General features: G+C 36.4%; 1 protein-coding gene across 1 annotated transcript in view; it reads left to right on the top strand.

Moving 5' to 3' along the window:
- ACTR3 (actin related protein 3) overlaps window positions 1-18,536 on the top strand; it is a 32,964-nt gene that overhangs the window by 4,377 nt on the left and 10,051 nt on the right. Inside the window, exons 2-4 of the mRNA XM_075511417.1 lie at window positions 12,552-12,607; window positions 16,854-16,978; window positions 17,537-17,647. Coding sequence (XP_075367532.1) covers window positions 12,552-12,607; window positions 16,854-16,978; window positions 17,537-17,647 — 292 coding nt within the window. The remainder of the gene's footprint in view (window positions 1-12,551; window positions 12,608-16,853; window positions 16,979-17,536; window positions 17,648-18,536) is intronic.

The following is an 18,536-nucleotide window of genomic DNA, read 5'->3' as shown; positions in this document are numbered from 1 at the left end:
GGAAAATTGGGGCTGCTCAGGATTTCTAAGCTTTCTTGACATGAAGTTGCAAACTGTTCTTTGGAATGAGTCGCTTCTCTGGGAGTTTCTTGGCTGTTTGGTTTCTATAACCAGTTTTGCTGTAAATGAAGGAAGGATAAACTTGGGCACGTGAAACCTCAGAGAAGCCAAAACCCTGGCTGGTGCTCGGATGGTGTGCGCAGTGGAGCGGGCTTTGCACTGGGGGACTTCTCTACAAATCCTACTTCTGTAGTTAATCTTCATGCAACACCTGTATAGCTTCATGCTCTTAAGTAGAGCAAAGTATTTATGGGTTGTGTGTCCTCTGATGTGAGAAGTTACAACAGGATTACGTCGTTCTGTTTCTCTTCTGGGTTTTGACCTGGTAGTGTAAATGAGTACAAGATCCATGAAAAGCTAATAATCTTCAATAGACAGCAAAGATATGTGAGATGGGAAATCCAGTGTTATAAAAACAAGGTAAGTGGAAGTAACAGCCTGTATTTTGTTTGCTCTGCAACTTTTTTAGTATGTTATACTGTACCTTGAAATGATTTTTCTTTCCTAAAGTTCCAGATGTGGGTTATTTCCACAGATTTTCAAATCATAACTTCTATCTAGTATAAATATTTCAGCACTGTGATGTTCTTGCAGTTAATATTTTGATTGAGTATCTTGTAATGACCTTTCATGGGTTCCAGTCTTCATAAAAACATTCTCTTTTGGGATGAATTTTCTCTATGTTGTGTCATACCAGAAGTAATTTTTCAGTATGGAAAGCATGAACAAAATAATTCCTTAATGGAATATGGAAAAAATATTCTTCCAGGATTTTAAGAGTATCTTTTGCTTGCCAGTAGCTGAAGTGGTTAGGAGTGGAGGGGGAAATGCTTCATCCTTAACACAGAAAAAGGAGTTGTGGTAGATGGAGAGTTGTGGTTTAATACTTTTTTTTTTTTTAATAATTGCAAATAGGTTCTGAAGACCCATGATGACCTGTGGTGTCTCTTAAATGATTCTATCACAGTCCATGTTGTAACACTAAATGCAGAGTGTACAATATAATTAGGAATAATAGGAATTTAGTTAGGAATATATATATTCCTATACACACACATATACATTTTGAAATTCTATTATAGGAATCAGTTTATGTCTTATTGGAATGAATGTCAGAAGCCATGCAAGATGCATGGCACCTTCCAGTCCTTCCATTTCTGCTTTTCTTTTCCCATGTCCCACTTAATGCTATATATATATAAAATATATAATATTTATAATTTTATATAATATATAAATGTATAATATAAAATAATATACAATATATAATAATATATAATTTATATAAAAATGTGTATATTTATATTTGTTTTTATATCTATATTTTATATATATAAAAGGTGGGGTGGGCGGCAGCGGCATTTCTGAGTAGAGGACAAACCCATTTGCACCCATGGGTTGAATCTGTAAAATTAATGGTAAATGAGCCACCTTCTATGTACAGCAGAGCTCCTACTGGTGCGTGCAGGGGAAGCTTGCACAGTCACCGAGACCAGAGTACGGCCCTGGTTGTGAGGAAAGGTTTGAGGGAGGGTAGGGCTGTGGGTGTGCATGGGTGGGACAGGGCAGGTTCCCTTCTTGTTTCTTGGTCGTTGTTTAGTACCTGGCTTGAATGCTCTGCCCAGAAAGTATGTTGATTTCATGAGTCTGATGGACATTTGCTGGTCTAAATTAGTTGAAAGTACATCTTCTAGTTCAGAAATACTGTACAAGTTCCTGAGTAGTAATCCGTCCTTTTATAGGCACATATAAGAAACTTTGCAGTTGGTCTTTTAGTTCATGTAATTTAAAAGTTTCAACATAATGTTTCAACATTTAGTTTCATCATTGCAGACTTTCTTTGGGAAATGCAAAAAGGCTTTGGCAATTTCAAACAAAGTTGTTTTTTTAACTAATTTTGGACAAACATTCTCTATTTAAAGATGTTAAGGAGAAAATGTTAAATTCAAAGGTAAAGTAACTAAAATAATATTTCAGTTTATCCCCAATGAAATTAATGAGTTTTTTTCTGCTCTGCATAGGAAAAGGAATCTCTATTGCTTTAATTTTTAATTTTTGGTTTAATCACTGAACTAGAATATATTTAGATGTACCAATCTAACAAAAATAATCCTTGGGTAGATGCTTAAAAATACCAGTTTGGTTGCAAACTTGTTAGTGTTCATAGCAGGATTATTTTAACCATCAAAATGAAGCATCTGTCCTTTCCAAGAGCTTTTTTAAAAAAAAAAAAAAAACAAAACCAAACCAAAACAAAAAAAAAACCCAAACCAAAAACCAAACAGTTGTTAAGGAGGATTATATCTCAAACTGAAAAAGTCATCATTTGACTTTTGAGTAACTTAATGTAGGGTATAACATAATTCAATTTTTTTTTTGTTCTGATCATGAGTTTGCATTTTTAAGACTAGACATGGGAAAAACTCTAGCTAAATTTAGATTTTTTTTTTTTTTTCCCTGGGGTTTCCTTTTCTCTTTATTATTCTCTTGTGGTCATTGCAAGTGTTTGCAGCTGTGCACAGGATGTGTTTTGGTATTCTTAGTCTGTAGAGAGCAAGATGCAGACAGGAGGTTGTCTGTTGATACTTTATTTTCATTGTACCCTGCTATCAATGAATGAATCCAAATTTTAATTCTTTAGTTGATGCAGTATCTCTTACTTATCTATTTTTTCAGTATAAACATTCTATTTATCATTACTTGCCTTAGATTTATCATGCTGTTTATCATCTGGAAGAGCTTTCACAATATGACTGCTTGCATATTTGCAGTCAGACTTCAGAATCTCTATGATCTTATTAAATGAGACCTGCTTTTTATATTAAACAAAATTCAGTGGTATGTTTTTGTCCACAGCTTAGTGGGGCATTTTTTTCTACAAGTTTCTAATTGGAAGCTGTCTTTTATTAGAAGCATGGTGTAACAAGATAAATATGTAAACTGGTGTTTTAATGCAAGGCTGTTCTTGATGGAAAACATTTGGTTATCTACTGAAATGCTGAAGTGGTAACCAGCGTACTGGGCAGATTGGAAGTGTGCTGAGTCTCCTGCAGTGCGTGCTGGGTGCTCCTTCTCTCCTCTCCGTGCTCTGCCTATATGGTTTCATCTTACCCTCTGCTCAGATTGGTGTGATTGGGGCGATAGCATAGTAGCTATTGGTTCAAAGCTGGAGCTCTCAAGTGCTGAAACTGTGCAAAGAGTAAGCACAAATGCTCAACTTTTTTTTTTAGTGTGGAATAACTTTACAGTTTTAGCCACTGTATTGCATTTGTTTGGAAAAACTTCCAAGTTCAGTCAGGTTTATATCAGCTATGGCTCTTTCTGCATCATATGACTCAGATTTTGCCTATTTCATTTCTTCAAGTGCAAGACTTTGTTTACTTAGAAATTATGTATTTGTTGATTCAATTGATCTCTTGTTTTATCTGTTGAAAAGTATGTATAGTTAATCTATTGGGTTTTTTTCTTCCTGATAAATGTTCAGCTTATTTTGGGCAAATGATGTAGAAAGTTGCCAAATTAATGTCCCCCTCATAATAAGTAATTTATACTATTAAGTAATTAGTCATGCAGACTTCCAAACTTTTGGGGCATTCTTTCCTTGTTATTGGGAAATACCACATGGAAAATGCTCAGAAAACGTGCATAAAAAATTAAATATAACTTTATTAAAAAACCTAGCAGTATAGGTTAGTATTTTGTGGGTGTGGTGCAACACAGAGGCACTGTTAAGACACTTGTTGAAATGAAATGAATTAGTCTAGAAGTCTCAAAGCAACCAGTAAGTAAAAAGAGAGCATTCTGCTTTTGCCAACACAAACTACTTTCATTATACAAAGATAATATCCAAAGCCGTTTGCTCTTCTTACTTTGAGGAAAATGTAGTCAAAGGAAAGCTAACTTTATTTTCTGTGTTAAAGTACATGTCAGCATTAAATATTTGAAATGGATTTTACAAATATAAATAAAACTGACTAGGATTACAAATTTAGATGGTAACATCATCAGAATGCCTGAATTGGATTTTGTTAGTCTTAAACACTTAAATATGGGCTGGTTTTCAAGTACGCTTTTAGTGACTCAATCATAAGCTAGAGTCTTTTGGTAATAAATGCATCTTCCTGTTTACTTTTAGCAGAAGAGAACTTTTCCAGAGTCAAGCTATCAATGCTGCTGTTTGGTGTGGGTTTTTTTTTTTTTTTTAAAGTTTTGATGCAACTAAACATAGAGCAAACTTGAAAGTAGATACTCTTCTACTCCATCCAAATGTTAGTAAATTAGAAGCTGCACAATGTGGTAGCTTCCTCTGTTCTCCAGACTGGTGTAAAAACTGTCACCTGGAGACTCTTACTACAACGCGTGTGAATTTATTCTGAATGCTGTGTAGCACAGGCTGCTATTGCCTCCGTGTTCCTCTTAGTCACACACCTGGAGGGTTCCGGTCTGGCTATTTGTGGCCATGACTTTGTGGTTTTTCCCCACCCATTTTAGCTAGATTTTATTAGCAAGGATTACAGTTATATCTGTGCTTTGAGTTGTAGATATAGCTGCTGATAAAAAGCAGCACTGGATAAATATTCTAGACAAAAATATAGATACTTTTAAAGATAAGTTAACCTTTTGTAGAGGTTTTTTTTTCCTATTTGGGAGATAAATGTTTGTTAGAAGCATTTCTCTTTCAATTCTCTCTTGAGCTCACTTTTTAAATCGCACACCACTTCAATCTGCTTATGGTTTGTTCTACTATGAAGTTACAGTATATGGCGAAGAAGCATTTGTTATCAAGGTGAAAGTTCTTGTTTGAGTGGACTGATATTTTTGGGGGGAAATATTGTAAGAAAATAGTTTTAGATACGCAGTAATGCAATTAATTCCAAGGCCAAGGTTGCAGACTGCCAGATTTGTAACATCTCTGGTGTCTATGGGTCCCATATGTTTTTGAAATATCTCCTTTTCCCATCCTTTGATGTGTCTCATATACAGCTTAACAAGAGTCTTCATCTGAGAGCACTTCTAATCTTGTGTGCTTTTTCCATTTATAGAGCTAATTCTTTGGCTTTCACTATTGATTACTTAAAACATTTTTGATCAACAAGTGTTTTAAAACTTGGCAGAAGCAGTTGCTATTTAAAAACGCAAACTAGTGATGTGTGAAACGTAGTATATATATTAGCTAAAGATATAAAAATATGAAAGGCATGACTCATTTCAAAGGCTTTTACTATCTTGTGTTTTATCAAGGACATTTGAAAAGAGATAGTAAACTAATTTATTAATACAAGTCCCATTTTCCTAATATAATCAGTTCCCTCAGGGACTTCTGATCTGCTGCTGCTTAACCAATTTGCACCTGATGCTAGAGCTGGGACCTTTTTTAAAGGGGCAGGATGGGTTTCCTCTTTCACCATCATTTTCTCATTATTTCACTTTACAGGGATTTGAAAAGTAAATACTCCCTAGGCTTTTCAGTCTCATCTGGTGTACAAGAAGGGTGATAGAAGAAAAGCAACAAATAAAAACAAAGGCTTGTTCAGGCTTTTCAGTAACATGAGGATCTATGTATGAAGACTAAGGGCTCATCCATGTTTCAGAAGTTTTCCATTTCTTTTTAAAGCAGTTTTGTTATCTAAAGACATCAGACAGTAAAAACACTGTACCTGTCTTATAAATTCCGTCTATGTAGAATTTATCCAGTTAAAACAGGATATTAAGCCCTTTTTGATGAAGTCTTTGATGGACAGACCATCTGTAAGGAGCTGGGGATGAAGAGCAGAATCCCTTTCCATTCTGTTTGAAAACTTGGAGTTTTTGCCATTTGATTTATTCCATGCCCTTTTGACTGTATTACGGTGTGTGTGTCCTCCTTAGAATCTCCCCACTTTCTGAGCTCTTCTGTAGTGCTTCCTGCAGCCTGCTCACTTAATTACAATTTTCCTAGAGTTAAGGTAACTTAGCCAGCAATGAATTTTGCTGCTTTATGCACGCCTGCAACAAAGAATTTACATGCTTCAGCAAACTTAAGTTGCATCTGTACTATCTTGCATGCCTTCACACAGTGGTCTGCTGTGAAACTATGAAATTGTGAAATAATAAAATAACCTTTCTGGTTTTGTATCTTTTATCTTGAGCCATTCATAATAATGTTAGTTACCTAATAGTAATTTAAAGATGTAAGTAATGCTTGAATTTTCATAAATTGAAATATTACAGAAAAGTACTCTTTTTGTGCAATCATCTTAACTGTTTATCTGTAAGATTTGTTATGCAGCAAAGTGTCAAGCTATGATGGAGGAGATCTCCATAAACAAAGTTTATTTTAGCAAGCAGATTCATGTACAAATATTGTAACAGTCCGTGCTGGTGTTCAAGTAGTATATATGGAGAATTTACTGCTGCGGTGTCTTGAGAGAAGTGAGGTTATGAGATAGGATTTAAATGGTGAGATGGTTTGCAGACCATGCTGATGAAGGCAATTCATGTGCAAAGGCAACAGACTTCATAAGATTGTTTACTGTTCTTTGTTTTACATAATTGAGGCCTCTGTCTGTTTTTGGAGTTTCTCTTTGCTCTTGGTTGATCCAAAGAAATGGCCCCATGCAGCCTTTTTCTCAGTTAAATTCTTTGGGTTAGACCCATGAAGGAGCTTCAGAAAGCTGTGGGTGAAATCCAGGTTGGTGCATTTGGCTGCTCAGTGCAGGATTTGGAGACACTAGTACATAAGTGGGAATTCTCTAAGCAGGACAACAGAAATGCCAGGGTGCATTTAAATTTTCCAGGTCGTGGGCATCTGATTTCAAACTGTAGGAAAATAGTTTAATCGAATAATGACTCCCAGGCCTGAAGCTCCTGGGCTCTGGTTTCAGTATTGCATTCGGAAATTAGCAAGGATTACTTCTTTTAAACCACTCATCTGTTATTGTTTCTTTTAAGTGGTTGGTATGCTGTTGTGCACAGCTGTCAACATGTGGTGATAATTTTTGACTCCCATTGGCACAATATCACTTGGAAACCTCAAAATTTCTTCCAGGAAGCAGTACGTAGCATGGCTGTAAGGTATCCATATCTATGCCTGTATGGTCATGGAATAAAATAATTAAGCAGTCTTTAGAGTAGGGATCAAAACTCTAATCATACCTTTTCTAAGATGTGTGTTTCGGTTACCGGGCAATCATCTTGCTTTCTGCCTTTGGCCCTTGTTTCTTGGAGTCTTTTCCACATGGTTTCAGGAAAGAAACGCAAAGCACTCTTGCCTCAGGGGAGTTTATAAGCAAATGGCAAGAGGCTCTTATGGGAAATGGGAGATTGGCTGTAAACCCATTTGGATGGAAGAGGATATGGAGTACAGATCTGCTGCTGCCTGAGCAAGTGTGGTACTTTGCAAAGAGGCAGTATCAGCTTACTTTTAAGAATAAATGCAGTTTAACTTTGTGTAAAGCCTAATCCCATCACTGAATGTTAGACTTGCTTGTAGCATGACCCCTTGGACAGGTTCTGCATAGGACTTTGCAGAGGTGTGTTTAGTTAGAGAAACCTTTCTGGGCTTGGTACGCAGGCTGTGGTATACACCAAAGCAGAATTTTAGAACTTAAAACATACAAGCTAACACGTATGCTGTACAGGTTACTGTACTTGGGAAGCCCATTGCATCTGCAAGGTAAGATACAAGGGAATGAATGTGTTGCATTTTGAGTGAGAGCTTGCACAGAAGGATTGCTGTGGCTCAGATGGTGGACAGTAATTCAGAACCAACATGAAGAGACAGCAATTTGATGAACAAAAACAACAAAAAAGCCCTCTGAAAAAAATACCCTTCTATATATATTTGTTTTTCTAACTTTATGCACCTTGAAGATAAACGAGAAAGAGACCATTTTGAATTCAGCCTAGTCCCGACTTCCTTTCCAGAGAGTTTCAGGTTTGTTACTCCCATTCCTGTTACTCCTCCCTCCCCCCAGAAAAGTGGTTCTTTTTGTTTGTTTGTTTTTAAAGTTGCATTGCATCTTTCCAGTGGGGCCAGCGTTGGAGGTACATCTTATTCCTGCTTGTGTGTGGATTTAAAAAAAAAAAGTGTTCTATGCATGAAATTGCTTTTAGTCCAGGTCACTAGGAGTAGCTGAGGGGTAGGCTGTAACCTGGATTTGCTCTGTCGAAGTTGAAGATCAGGTGACATTTGTCCTCTAGTGCTCTTCTCTGCTTGTGCTTGGCTAACTCATGTCTTTGCATGGCGCTGTCAGCAAAATGACAAGGATAGAACTCATGCTGGGCCACCCCATTTCTGTTCTACTTCTCAGAGCAGCTGAACAAATGCATTGCCCACGAAGCTGTTGTCCCCCTATTCCTCATCCTTTTGGTAAAATTGCAGCTGTGCTATATCTAGGTTGTATAACTTGGGAGAGTATATACAGAATTACATTTGTTGTGGACAGGAAAGAAGTGGAGCAAAGGCGCATGGTCTTGGCTTGAGGTTTGCAGACGGAGGTTCTGTTAATGACATTCTTGTCAGATGTTCTTACCCTAAGTGCTATTTCCTTTTGGCTTTAAAATTGTCTGCATGACTAATACATAAGTAACCTTCAAGTGACATTGCTTTCATGTCATAGCCTCAGAAATATCTATTCTAGGTGAGAGAGCATATATAAGAAATCCCATTAGTGCACTTGAGAACATTGTGGAGAGCCTTTTGGCTGTCCTTCCAGAGCGCTCTCAGGCAGATCAGTACAGAGCTACTCTGCATTTTCAGGGTGTGAGCTTGAGGTAGATGTGACTCTAGAGATATTTCTCCACTGATGGTTAAGATGTGGATTAGTAGAGTTAACTTAGAAGGAACCTTCATTAGTTGCTACCCCCACCCCATTTGTGGTATGAATCGTGTGTTGTTTGTCACGTCATTACGTCTGCATAGGCCAGAGGATGGTGTGTGAGACCCCATTGCCTTTTGGAGAAGATGTTGTAGGGAAGTCACTGGGGAATGTCAGCACCATAGAAATGTATATTGATAGATAGCATGGAGAGGTTGTATGTATATGGTCCTCTGTATACTTACACACACATATGTATTGAGACTTTGTGGACTGTTTTTGGATACTTTGTAGTTTATCTTCTAAAGTAAATCTGAAGGTCATGATTATCCAACAACATTTTTTGCCATGTTTGGGGTTTTGTTTCTTTTTTTTTTTTCCTTCCTTTTCTACTTAAATGAGCTAACAGGCCTACAGAAACACTTCAGGTAGCTGAATGTGGAGAAATAAAGGAAAACATCTGAATGATCAAGGTTGAATTCAGGTTTTCACCTCTGGGTTTTGTAAATCAGTTATGTCTTAAAGATTTTAATAGAAATCTGCTTATACTTTTATATACTCAACTGTACAGTGCCTTGCTCTCTTACTGCCGTGTGCCCCAAATTAGTTGTGGGAAAGCTGAGTTAATGTCTCATTAAATGACATGTGCCTGCCTGTCTCCATGGAAGTCCCTCCTGCCACTCTTCAGTGCTATGTAGCAAACAAGACAAGCTGTCATTTACTGGAAAATCGTGATCCAGTATTGGCACTGCTTTATGATATCTTTAATATCAGGATTTTTTTCAGTAGTGGCAGTGAATCCTGCTCTGAAGAAGACAGGGTGTGCCTCGTTCCCCTGTGAATCACACATTAGTCAGACACACTTTGCCCTGTATGAACTGCTTGTGGAAACTGTATACTTGTGAAATCTGGCTTACCCGTGGTATCCTTTTTTTCATGTGATTTAAATATTTACTTGAACTGACAGTGGTAGAATAGATCTGATCAGTCTGAATAAAGCCTCATCTTTGCAGAAGTTAATTTAAAAAAAACAACACTTACTCGATTGTGCATTTGGAGAACTGAAGATTTTTATCAACTTTTATTAATTTTTTAACTTACCTTTTTTGTCTTGCCTATCACACTTTTAAACTCCGTTTTAACTCAAAGACTATCTATATGTACGTTTAGCTATGAAAATCAAGCTTACTGTTTATTACATGTATTACCGTAGCTACTGTCCAGAGCCCCATAGTACCAGTCGCTGTATGAATACTGCAGAAGGCTGTCTGTGCCTGCGAGCGTGGAGCTGGAGAGGCAGGTCTGAGGCATAGGAGGTGACAGCAGGTCCCTTCCCTGACCAATGGGCAAGTGGTGGTGGCATTCCTGATGTGGAAAGAGAGCGTGGCAAGGAAGTCTTGGTCAACTAGAGATGTGAAGCCTTGCGTCGGAGACTACATTGGAGACTTGCAGCTATAACGTAATATTCAGAGACCAGAAGTCATGCTGGTGGTTTTCCCTTTTTTTTTTTTCTTTTTCCTTTTTTGGAGGCCTAAAAATGGGACTTTTTTTTTATGAGTCGGGACTTCTTGCTGAGTAGGCCTTAGTATTTTTAGATATGCTGATTTTATGTCTGAATATGGTCTTTTTATGTAAAATGCATCTTTCATTTGACTGTTTTTCTTTCAGTCTGCTGGCTGTGTGTGTGTGTGTGTGCTGGGCAGTCTCCCACACCACAAGCAGCTTGTTACCTGCAACAGTTTAGCTTTTGTTTTCTTTGAAATACTGAGTTTAATAATCAAACGGTTTTAACTTTTTTACTTCTGATCTAGTTGTAGGTTTATGTAGCCTTCAGGCTCCAAAGTTCCTCTGTAGATTTAGCTTTAAAATATACGTGCCACAGTTCCTGATCTGCAGGGGAAGTGAGTCAGTATTTGCTGGTTTTCTTACTAATTTTCTTGTGGAACTAAAAGCCTCTTAAAACATTATAGATACAGTAAACAGTTTTATTCTGCATGACACGTTATGGAAGCATCAGATTGTGTAATTCTTGAGATTTCTTTTAGGAACTAGATATTTAAGAATAAAATAAAAAAAAAAATGTGCTTGCTTATAACTTGAGTCTGCAGTTTCCAAGTTGCATGTCCTGAGTTCAGGCACGTACAGTGCATAATGCTGATCTCTTCAGGAGGTGTAAATTTCTTTCAGGTGTTTAGTTTATTTTTTTTTCTTTTCCATTATATATCTTATTTTGCCAGTGATGTTTTATTTTTTCAGTAAATATTACTGTAGATCAACATGAAGTCAAGTTCTTTTGCATGGTTACTCCCAACTGTTAAAGTGTGTTAGAGACAAGATGGGTTTTACAGCTTTAAAAATACTTCTCTTGCAAACCGTTTTTGGTGTTAAATGAAGTCCTACGCTAACCACTTTGTTATTTAGAGAGAAAAATACCTTCCTTTTGAGGATACCGTTTCTCCTGGCCCAGCACTAATGTGCGCAATTAATGTCAGCGATAGAAATTGTGTAGGCATTAGTGGACACGTGAGCAAATTGTGAACCGCTGCATCAGTAGCATCACAGCAAAACCTACTGCAGCAGCACTCCTCTTCTAGCCTGTAAAAACCAACCTCTTACTGTATTTGTTGCCAGGCATTTTGCTGTGTTATTGACATAAATTTATGGATTGTTAAGTTAGTATTGCCTTATACCGCCTAAGATCTTCCAGGTTTATATCTGAGTGCTGAAAATTGTAGAGGTGCTACTACAGTGTTTCATGCTTTTGCTGATGGTGCTAATTTAGTTAGTGCAGCTGTCTGACTGTGTAAAGAAAATGAGAACTTTGTCATGTCTGTGTTTGTTAAAAAATTGTGTGTAGGCTGTAACTCTTGAATGTAGTGTGCATTTGGTCTGCACATTTTAGAATTTGCCTATGCTGTTGTTAACTCTTTTGTAACAACATTTCTAGAAGCTGAATAGTTTTGGTACTGTGAGTTTTGTAGTTATTTTTCATGAATACATTGGTAATTTCTTCAGTTTTCTTACATCCTGACAATGAAACTGATGTATATACATCCATAGCACATTCTGGAAATTGGGTGGGTAAAGGCGTGTAGTTCTTTTCCTCTTGCTTTCCTTAGTCTTATTAAACACATTTTCAAGACTGTGTTCCATTTGTTAAATGGAATTTCTTTTGCTACCACTGTCATTATCAGCTGTCAGTACTTGCCACCTACAATAGTACATTGTGGGAAATGCTTGTCAAGTAATGATAGCCAGCCCTGCCACATGCCCAGCTGGCAGTCCATGGGCAAGGGAATTTTTTCCCCTATAGTTAGCAGTTACAAGACCACTTCTACCACTAACACTTATTATATGAAAATAATTCTGTACAAAAGCTAACTGCTGAGCATGGAAGAACTACTCTGACTCTAAATTATACTCCTAAGCATTGATAAATTGAATTACATACGTTGTGTTCTCTAGTAAAATTTTACTAGAGTAGAAGTTAGCAATGATACTTGATTTGTGGTAGGGAGCATTGTTTTACTGTTTAAAAAAATAGAAGTTCTTTGTTTAGGTTTTTTTTTTTTTTTAAAGGAAATTCAGTGGGTCTTTTTGATATGGGAAGAGAGGTATGTTCATTAAAAAAGGGAGATATCTTTGGTATTTGTGGTATTAAATATTATAACCCAACCTTTTTTGCCTCAATAGGTATACAAAGCTTGGATATGCCGGTAATACTGAGCCCCAGTTCATTATCCCTTCATGTAAGTTATTTGTTACTTGTGTATGATGCTGACGTTACACTTAGAGTTTCTATAACGTGCTATGTAAAAAAAACAGTTAAAAATGAGTGACTTGAAAAGACTTCTGAGTGATGACACAGAGTGATAGCATGGCTCTGTTCTGTTTTGCTATGGATCCTCAGTTTAGAAAGATACATTCATTAAAATGGTGTACTAATATTTGAAGTTAATATCTTAGAAATTGAAACCATATTGAAATATAGTAGTGTGGCTATATTTACTTTTTAGAAGGCTTTTCCTTTACTAGGGACTTCTCAGGTTAAAGTTTAGTTGATTGTAACTAGAAAATAAAATTGGATGTTTTAATATATTTAGGGTTTAAAATGTTATACTACTTCCCAGGTGTTTTTCAGTATTACAGCTATGTTACTTAATTTACCGTGTTTTATAAATAGAACAAGAAAACATTTAATTTATTTTTTTCTGCATGTAAAATTGCTGATTTGATCCCTGTCTTCTGACCTGTTTCTCCTACCTAAAGTGATACAGCTCTACTCTAGAGAGTGGAACTCAATCAGCTTCCTTTAGAAATGCTTCACCTTTTGACCTCCTACACCACTTGGCATTTTGTCATTGTTCATCTGTGCCAAAGTAATCACGTATTACATCCTGGTAAAAAAGAATAATTAGTACACCCAGTTTTCCTTGTAAATGCAACAGGAAAAGAGCTAGAACTAATAATACTTAAGCATAGTCACTGTAAAATAGAACTTGATAGTTCGGGTTCCATGTTAATTTTTCTAGAAAACATGCTTCAAAAGGCAATTTTCATGGAAAGCAAAGGCATTCTGTTTTCATACAAGTGAGAGAATCCTTTCAATCTCTTCTATATGTAGTTCTTCATTCGTTTGGTTTTCCAGTTGAATTTTGTTTGGTTTACCTCAGTGGCATATAAAATATACTCTATAGTTTTGTTTTTCACACAAAAACTAGTTTTAACATTAGATTTAAAAAAAAAGTTAACGAACCACTGAAAAAAACTTACATTGCTCTTTCATTTAAAGACTGCTGTGAAATTTAAAAATGGGCAAATGGTTATTTTATTTAATTTCAGATAAATAGAGTTTACATACTTTTTCTGCATCTTCAGATTTGGTTTATTTAATTTTAAAATCACTTTCTTGTTCCAAAAAAGGAGAAGAGATATCATGACACTTTAAACAAATTCTGGGAATGAAATGACCTGTGAGATCATTAAGCAGAGAAATTTGTACAACAGAGATGCTATTAAAGTAGAAGAGAAAGGGGGGAAATGAGATTTTTTTGGTGGCTTTTTGATATAGTGTGGTGTATTTAAAAAAGAGAGAAAAAAAAAAGGTGCTCTAGTCTAGATGCTCCTACAGTTGAAATGGTCCTTGACTGCAATTCCCTTAATGAAAAAGGCATTTTTCTCATTTGTACTGTAATCCAAGTTAGACAGTTACACTGACAGCATGAGTTTACATTAATCCTCTGCCTCAAATGACATAAAATAGCACTGGTGTAATCCACATTAGAGAAACAAAAATAGAGTATAGCAGTACCTAGTTTCAAAGTAAAATGTTACCAAAAAACATGGATCTTTTCAAAGCACTTTGTCTTTAATTTCCTTAATATTATCCACAGAGAAAAAAGGTTTGGTTTCTCCTTTGACTTCCAGCAATGGTGGTTGCATGTTATCAATTTGATTCCCTAAAAAATGTTTGCTGTTAAACAGGTTTGAGCAGCATTCCTTCTGCCTTGTTCACTTGCTGCTTATCTTATTCACTCCTGCTCTTAAATTTTTATCTCCCACTCCTCTCATGTTGTGTCCTTGATTTAATTCTGAATATGCTTCTGTAGAGATGACAAGTACTTGCTTGAAAAGTGAAGTAAATGAGAATATATTGGGCCAATTTTTTGAAGACACTTAGGTTCACTGCTTTCTTCCCTGGCTGCTTTTTAGATCTTAGCAGAGCATTAATTTAGCTTGATTTTTATTCACTTAATCCTTTTTTTCTGCTGTATGTTAAAATAGAAGTCAACTTCTTTCCGTTACCTGGTAGTTCTCTTGATTTGTCATCTACTTCAGTTTATCTATGATAGTTTACATGTTAGATGGCCTTTTCTTTACCTTTAAAAGAAAAAAATGGCGTGAATAGTGGTTAAGCACAAAAATTGATTTGATGCAAGTATGTCCTCTCTTCTTCTAAAAGCTCTTAATTCTTGTGCCAAGCAAACCAAAGGCAAATGCTCTGAGATACTGCTGGAGTGCTGCCCATCCACAGACACAGTGGTAGCCTAGCTCTGGTTTCAGCAAGATATATTTTCCTGTTTGTATTTTCAGGATATGATTCTTGATTCAGGTTGTTTCCTTCTCATTTCTGACTTTCAAAACCAGAACTGAACAGGCTAGCCTCAACGTCGGCAAAATACTGAGAGCTCCCATCTTGTTTTAGGCTTGTAACAGGGTGAAACCACTTTGACTTGAATGTTTCTGTAATCCTGTGGCAAGCAATGGTATTTTACTTGAAAATTCTTGAAGATAACACACATCTGGACAGAAAAATTTCCCAAAATGTGTGAGCTCCTCACACATGATGACCTGAAAAATATTTGGCAAGATTTTTTCACTTGCAGCAAGTACTGGCCTTGCGACATCTCCTTCCCCACGATTTTAGCTTCTACTTCCTATCTACCCCCCCCCCCCCCCCCCCGCCATGCTTTTTGGCTTCCTCTAGCCTTTTGCTTCCTCTCTGCTCTCCTGTAAGCTGCTACAGAAGTTACACTATTATTCAGTTTTCTTCCTGAAGAGCTCAAAATAGTGTCTTCTGTTTTATCCTGTTCAGTCTTTCACAACATTTAACTTTGGCTGCGCAGCTCTGCTTTTGTTGCTCTTTATGGGAAGAGGAGGGAGAAGGATGCGGAGCATCAGTGAACTAATGGTGCTTTACCCTAGCATGCTATTGATTTCCAGATCCTGTAGCTGTGCCGCCCTGTGTCTGGTGGGCTTGAACCTGCAGCAGCTGTTTTCGTAACTTTTTTTTTTAATCTTAGTTGTGAGCAAACAGAACTTCTTACTGAAGGTGAGAATTAGCAAAATAATTCTGCCTTTGAAAGAGCTGTTGGATCATGACCTTTGAATATTTGAGGCTGATATGAATGCTTCTTATATATATGAATTTCCTCATTTGTGTAAAGGATTGTGTTTAAAGGCAATTAGTAAGACTTGAAAAAATACAGCAGGTCTTGCTGGCACTGCAGCCCTGGTTGCCAGGGGGCTGATGCAAAAGATGAGGGAAGGGAACATCTGTGTTCCTGTGATATCTAATCACTGATCCATCTTTCCAGCATCCTGTGTTTAGCCTTAGCCAGTATTTTTCTGATAAAAACTTTTTTCTTTATTTATGATGAGTAATTATCCTGGAAGGAATAAATTGCCAAGATACAAGCTCTTAACTTTTGCCAGTAGTTCCTTGAAGTGAAGGAGAGATTTATAGTCTTTCTTAAATGAAATTCTCCATTCTATTCTTAATGATAAGATAGGAGTAGTATTTAAAGGAAGAAATTAAACATAGACTTTCTGAAAATCTGTGTTAAAGCATCTAAAGGTGCATCATGTGGCCATACAAATTTGTCCTTTTAAAAATACTCCATTTATTTCTATCCAATTTTCTTTTTCTGTGTGCCTTATGTTTTCTCCTACTTCTTCCTTCCTGCCTTCTTTTGTACGTATTTTGCTTATTTAGTTGCTATTCAGTCCCTTTTGTGTGTCATATCTCATTTTCATAATATGTCCAGAAATCAAATTGATGCAAGTGAAGTAAAACAACCGTTTATATAATGGCAACATGTTTTCTTTCTTGCTCTTTATACAACTTCTACAACTGCATTCCTTTTTCTTTTTTATTATTAGAGTAGTGTACAGAAAATTAGCACGCTTGTTGAATAAAATGAGATCTGTAGGGATACCCTTAGTGATTCTTTTTGTTTTATCTCTCTGATTGCATGTTGAGTGTCTAACAATTACATCTGTATTTAGATCTGTATTGTGTTACTTTACAAATCCTAATTATGTTTACCTATGATTAGAATTCAAATTAACTGTGTTTTATTTAGCTTTTCTGTGCTTATACCTGAAACAAAGGATGAATACAATTACAGTATGTTCCTATTCTTGAATATTGGGGTTTTCTTTTTTTAGTGCAGGATATAAGATCTACAATATTGTTTGTGTTCTCTGTTAAAGGTATTGCTATCAAAGAATCTGCAAAAGTGGTCGATCAAGCACAAAGGAGGGTTTTGAAAGGTGTTGATGATTTAGACTTCTTTATCGGGGATGAAGCAATAGAAAAACCAACTTATGCAACCAAGGTATTAAGAGAAATGCTTAAAATAATTTTCCAATACTCTTTAGAAAGCATCAGCTATACAGTAAACAACTTCTTACGAATGCTTTTTGGTTAATTTTAATCTTATTTGCTTATTAACTTTTGTTTTAATGGAAAATAAGGTTTGGTATTAGTTTTGTTGACCTTCAGGAGCCTGTGGGAATCTGCAAAAAAGTATGTGAATATATATTTCTTTTGAAGTGAAGGGAGGCTGGGAGAGTGTTAAGTGGAAATACCGCATTCTTTCATGTTCTTTGGCATCTTGAATCAGCAATGTCAGAGTCAGGATGCTGGGCTGGGGGAACTTGTGGTTTATCCTCATGCCACCATTCTGTTGTACTGAGAAAAGCGCAATGTATTGTCTCTGCTATTCAAGGTTGGAATCTGAATTTTGAATAGGTGTCAGATCGGGATAGGGAAAACCTAATGCAAGGTTTCTTGCATATGTAGATCATATGCTTTTACTGCAGTTGAAAACACTGATTTTTTTTTTTTTTTCCTCTTTTGTTTCCAATTATATTTTGATATTCTTTTGCAACAGTGGCCCATCCGCCATGGTATAGTTGAAGACTGGGACTTGATGGAGAGGTTTATGGAGCAAGTAATCTTTAAGTATCTAAGGGCAGAACCTGAGGACCATTATTTTCTTTTGGTAGGTAAAATTATGTCCTACTTATGAAATTGCATATGACTAGTAAGAATGTTTGTGCTGACTTATGTAATAATTCTTAAATATGAATATGGTTATCTTGGAAACTAAAGTAACTATAAATTATTTGAAACTTTTCTGACCTGGTTTATCCCATGCAGGTTCTTCAATTTTCTAAAGAAGTCAGAGTGTCGGAACTGCAAACTTTTTTCTGTTCTCTTCTTATATCCCTCCAAATTGCATCTGCTCCATCCCTTTTTTTCCTGTTACTTATCCACTGAATTCAATAACCATGTTTCCATTTTTGAGGCAAAAAAAGTACCTGTGTGTTTGACTTGATATAATTGCAATTATTTTGTTTTTATAATGCTGCCACCTGGATGGTGTGTCTAGACAGTGAATTTTTTTTTGTGAAATCAGAAGGATTGATTGTCATATTTGGGCAAATTAGATCTGAATTAAGGTCAACGTTATTCTGAAGCATCTGCTATTCCTTAGTATTTTATTTAAGGCCATTGAAATAGGCAATTTGTTTTAGTCTGATGTTTATAGAGCAAGTTTGGAATTAGAGGTGTTGACCATACTTGTTAAAGAACATCTAATGCAACCATCTCCTCAAAGCAGGTCTGATTAGATCCAGTTGCTCAAGGCTGTGTCCAGCCAAGCTTTGAATATCTCCAAGAATCAAGATGCCATGGGCCCCTTTCACTCTGGGCCCCTTTCCCAATATTTGACCACCCTCATGGTACCTTTTTTCCTCCTCATACCTACTTAGGATTTCCCAGCTTGTCTCCATGGCCTCTTGTCCTTATCACCTTCGAAGAGTCTGGCTCCCTCCTCTTTACCATCCTATTACATAGTTGATGCAATGGAAGTGTGGGGTTTTTTTTCT

Source organism: Mycteria americana, chromosome 9 (assembly GCF_035582795.1).
Source record: "Mycteria americana isolate JAX WOST 10 ecotype Jacksonville Zoo and Gardens chromosome 9, USCA_MyAme_1.0, whole genome shotgun sequence".
NCBI lineage: Eukaryota > Metazoa > Chordata > Aves > Ciconiiformes > Ciconiidae > Mycteria > Mycteria americana.
The sequence above is the reverse complement of the archived record's forward strand: the minus strand, read 5'-3'. Positions and strand labels throughout refer to the sequence as shown.